The following is a 2,659-nucleotide window of genomic DNA, read 5'->3' as shown; positions in this document are numbered from 1 at the left end:
AAATTATATTAATCTTTTTTTTATTTTATGGTTTTTTTTTTTTAATTTTTTATAATAAATAATTAATATTTTTAATTTAGCTTTCATAATTTTATATATTTATATTATTTTTATTTATTTTAAAAAGTAGCTAATTATTTGAATATTTTATTATTACAAAAAAAAATTATTTGCATATTTTTTTACTATTTTATTTTTTTATGTCATAATCAATTTATATATAATTTATTAAATTATAAGTAATATTTTTTTTATATATCATATATTTTATATTATATAAATACTAAAGCAATATTATTATTTTTTTCAATTATATTTATTATTATAATTAAATTTTATTCAATTGTATATTTTTTCCTTATTTTGTTTATAGTCTTTATTTAAAAAAATATAATTTTTTTAATAATAATAAAAATTAAAATAAAGTACAAAAAAACATATTGTAAATTTGACAATATTAAAACATAGTATAAATTTTTTATTAAATATTCTATTATTGCATAATCGAATATATTTAAAATATCCAATATTTAATATTCAAAATTTAGATATTTACTTGATCTTCTGCATTTTATATTTTTTATAATTTAATTTTTAAATCAACAACATTTATCTTTTTAATTTTATTTATCTTGTTCAGCTTTTTTCTTACCTTCTGCTAACTTTAGTCTTCCTTTATTTTATTTTTATAAATTAAATCCTTGTCTCTAAATTTCTATTTTATATAAAGAAAAAATAAGAGAAACAATAATAAAAATTTATATAAATTTTATTTTTTAAAATAAATAATAAATTGTACCATCAGCAATAAATTAAAACATTTCATTAATTCCTAAGTTGGCTTTTGCAGAGGTTGTAAAATGTTTTGCTCCAACTTGCTTAGCATAATCCTCTGCTGATTATTTTGTTATTTATCGCTGATTTTCTAAATCTCCTTTATTTCCAGCAATACATACTATTAATTTACTCCTATCAGTACATTCTTATAATTCTTTTATCCAAGATTTTACCTATATTTTCAATAGCTAACATCAAATTTTAAAAAATATATTTACTTTATCAAATGATTCTTTAATTGTAATATCATAAACTAATATTGCACAAACTGCATCATGATAATATGTTGGAACTATTGCTCTAAATTTCTCTTGGCCTGCAGTATCCTTTATAAAGTATTAATTATATATTATAAGTAAAAATGCTTACCCATATTGCTATATTGACTACTTCATCAGAATTTTATAAATTAATTGATTTTTCTAGATAAAACGCATTTATTGTCGATTCTTAATCTTCAGAAAATTAGTCTTAGCAATATCTTAGTGTTATTGATGTTTTTCCTACTCTTCCTTTATTTGATTATTAATTATTATATTTAAATAAATTATTTACCTTCTCCAACAATAACTATTTTTTGTAAATTTTTTTTATTATTCATTTAATTACAAATTACTATTTTTAAAAAAAAATTAAAATTGTTTCTTTTAAATAAATAAAATTATATTCAAAAAATAAATATTTATGCTCAATTAATTATTAATATTAAAAAAATCAAAATTAACTTTATTTTAATTAAGTTATGTATTCAAATAAAGAAAAACTAATAAAATAATAAGTTAAATAATATTTATTAAAAAATCTAAAAATAATGTTAATTAATATTAAAATAATAAAACAGCATTTATTAAAATAAGCATAATAAAATTTTACATCAACTATTAGTTCATAAAAAAATTATTTTAAAATATTAGGTTTAAAAGAAAATGCTTCATTAACAGAAATAAAATAATAATATTATAAACTTGCGAAAGAATATCATCCAGATTTAAATTAATAAAATTAAGAATACTTTAAATAAATAAATGAAGCATACGAGATATTGACAAATGAAAACTAATACTAAGAATGCATTTAACAAAATAAAGTGAATCATAACCCTATCAATTCAAATAAAAGGCATCCTACAGATAATAGCAATAATATTAATAATATAATAATAAGTATAAATAAAATTATAATAAATAGTAATATTAAAATTACTAATTCAAACCTGAAAACAACCAAAGTCAATTCTTTACAGAAAATATTATGTAATCATAATTTTTAAAAGAATTTAAATAAAATTAAAATGTAAAAAAATTTATATATATTAAAAAAAAAAAAATTATATATAGAAATAATTCAATATTAGAAATAAAATAACAAAAATTTTAAAAAATACAATGTAATATGGGATAGCATGTGCTTTTATATTATTGTCAATAAATTATTTAATTAAAAAATTTTATGAATAAAATACAAATTAATATCTTATATATGATTAAATAACAGGAAGATAATTTTCAGTAAGCGAAAAAACATTTAACTAATTAGAAAAAAAATAACTAATTAGAAAAAAAAAAAAAAAAGTATAATAATAGTAATTAAATGATAGTTAAAATTAAATAATTAAAATAATATATATAATAATAATAGTATATATATATATATATATATATATATATATATATATTCAGTCTTTTTATCATAATAATTATAGAAATTTTTAAAAAATAAATATAATTTAAAAATATTAAAGTTAATTTTACATTATTATTATTATTTTAAATTAAGTAATTAAAATATTAATATTTATTTTTTATAAAATTTGTAAAATATA

General features: G+C 14.4%; 1 protein-coding gene across 1 annotated transcript, besides 7 other annotated features; it reads right to left on the bottom strand. All coding sequences in view use genetic code 6, as the record gives it.

Annotated features, from left to right (window-relative positions):
* Positions 1-652: 652 nt before the first annotated feature.
* IMG5_188140 (ras oncogene family protein, putative) lies at positions 653-1,438 on the bottom strand (the record flags this gene model as incomplete). The annotated part of the gene is made up of 5 exons (XM_004027126.1): positions 653-715; positions 800-1,010; positions 1,056-1,163; positions 1,207-1,349; positions 1,393-1,438. Coding segments are annotated over 5 exons (571 nt in total), but the record flags the coding sequence as incomplete, so codon positions are not given.
* A 386-nt stretch (positions 1,439-1,824) lies between these two features.
* Positions 1,825-1,873: a microsatellite.
* Positions 1,874-1,975: 102 nt separating this feature from the next.
* Positions 1,976-2,044: a microsatellite.
* Positions 1,977-2,044: a microsatellite.
* A 60-nt stretch (positions 2,045-2,104) lies between these two features.
* Positions 2,105-2,173: a microsatellite.
* A 178-nt stretch (positions 2,174-2,351) lies between these two features.
* Positions 2,352-2,398: a microsatellite.
* Positions 2,363-2,400: a microsatellite.
* Positions 2,401-2,456: 56 nt separating this feature from the next.
* Positions 2,457-2,512: a microsatellite.
* Between the last annotated feature and the right edge of the window lie 147 nt (positions 2,513-2,659).

Source organism: Ichthyophthirius multifiliis (assembly GCF_000220395.1).
Source record: "Ichthyophthirius multifiliis unplaced genomic scaffold scaff_1120509251355, whole genome shotgun sequence".
Taxonomy (NCBI): Eukaryota; Ciliophora; class Oligohymenophorea; order Hymenostomatida; genus Ichthyophthirius; species Ichthyophthirius multifiliis.
This window is presented reverse-complemented; position numbering and strand designations above follow the sequence as displayed.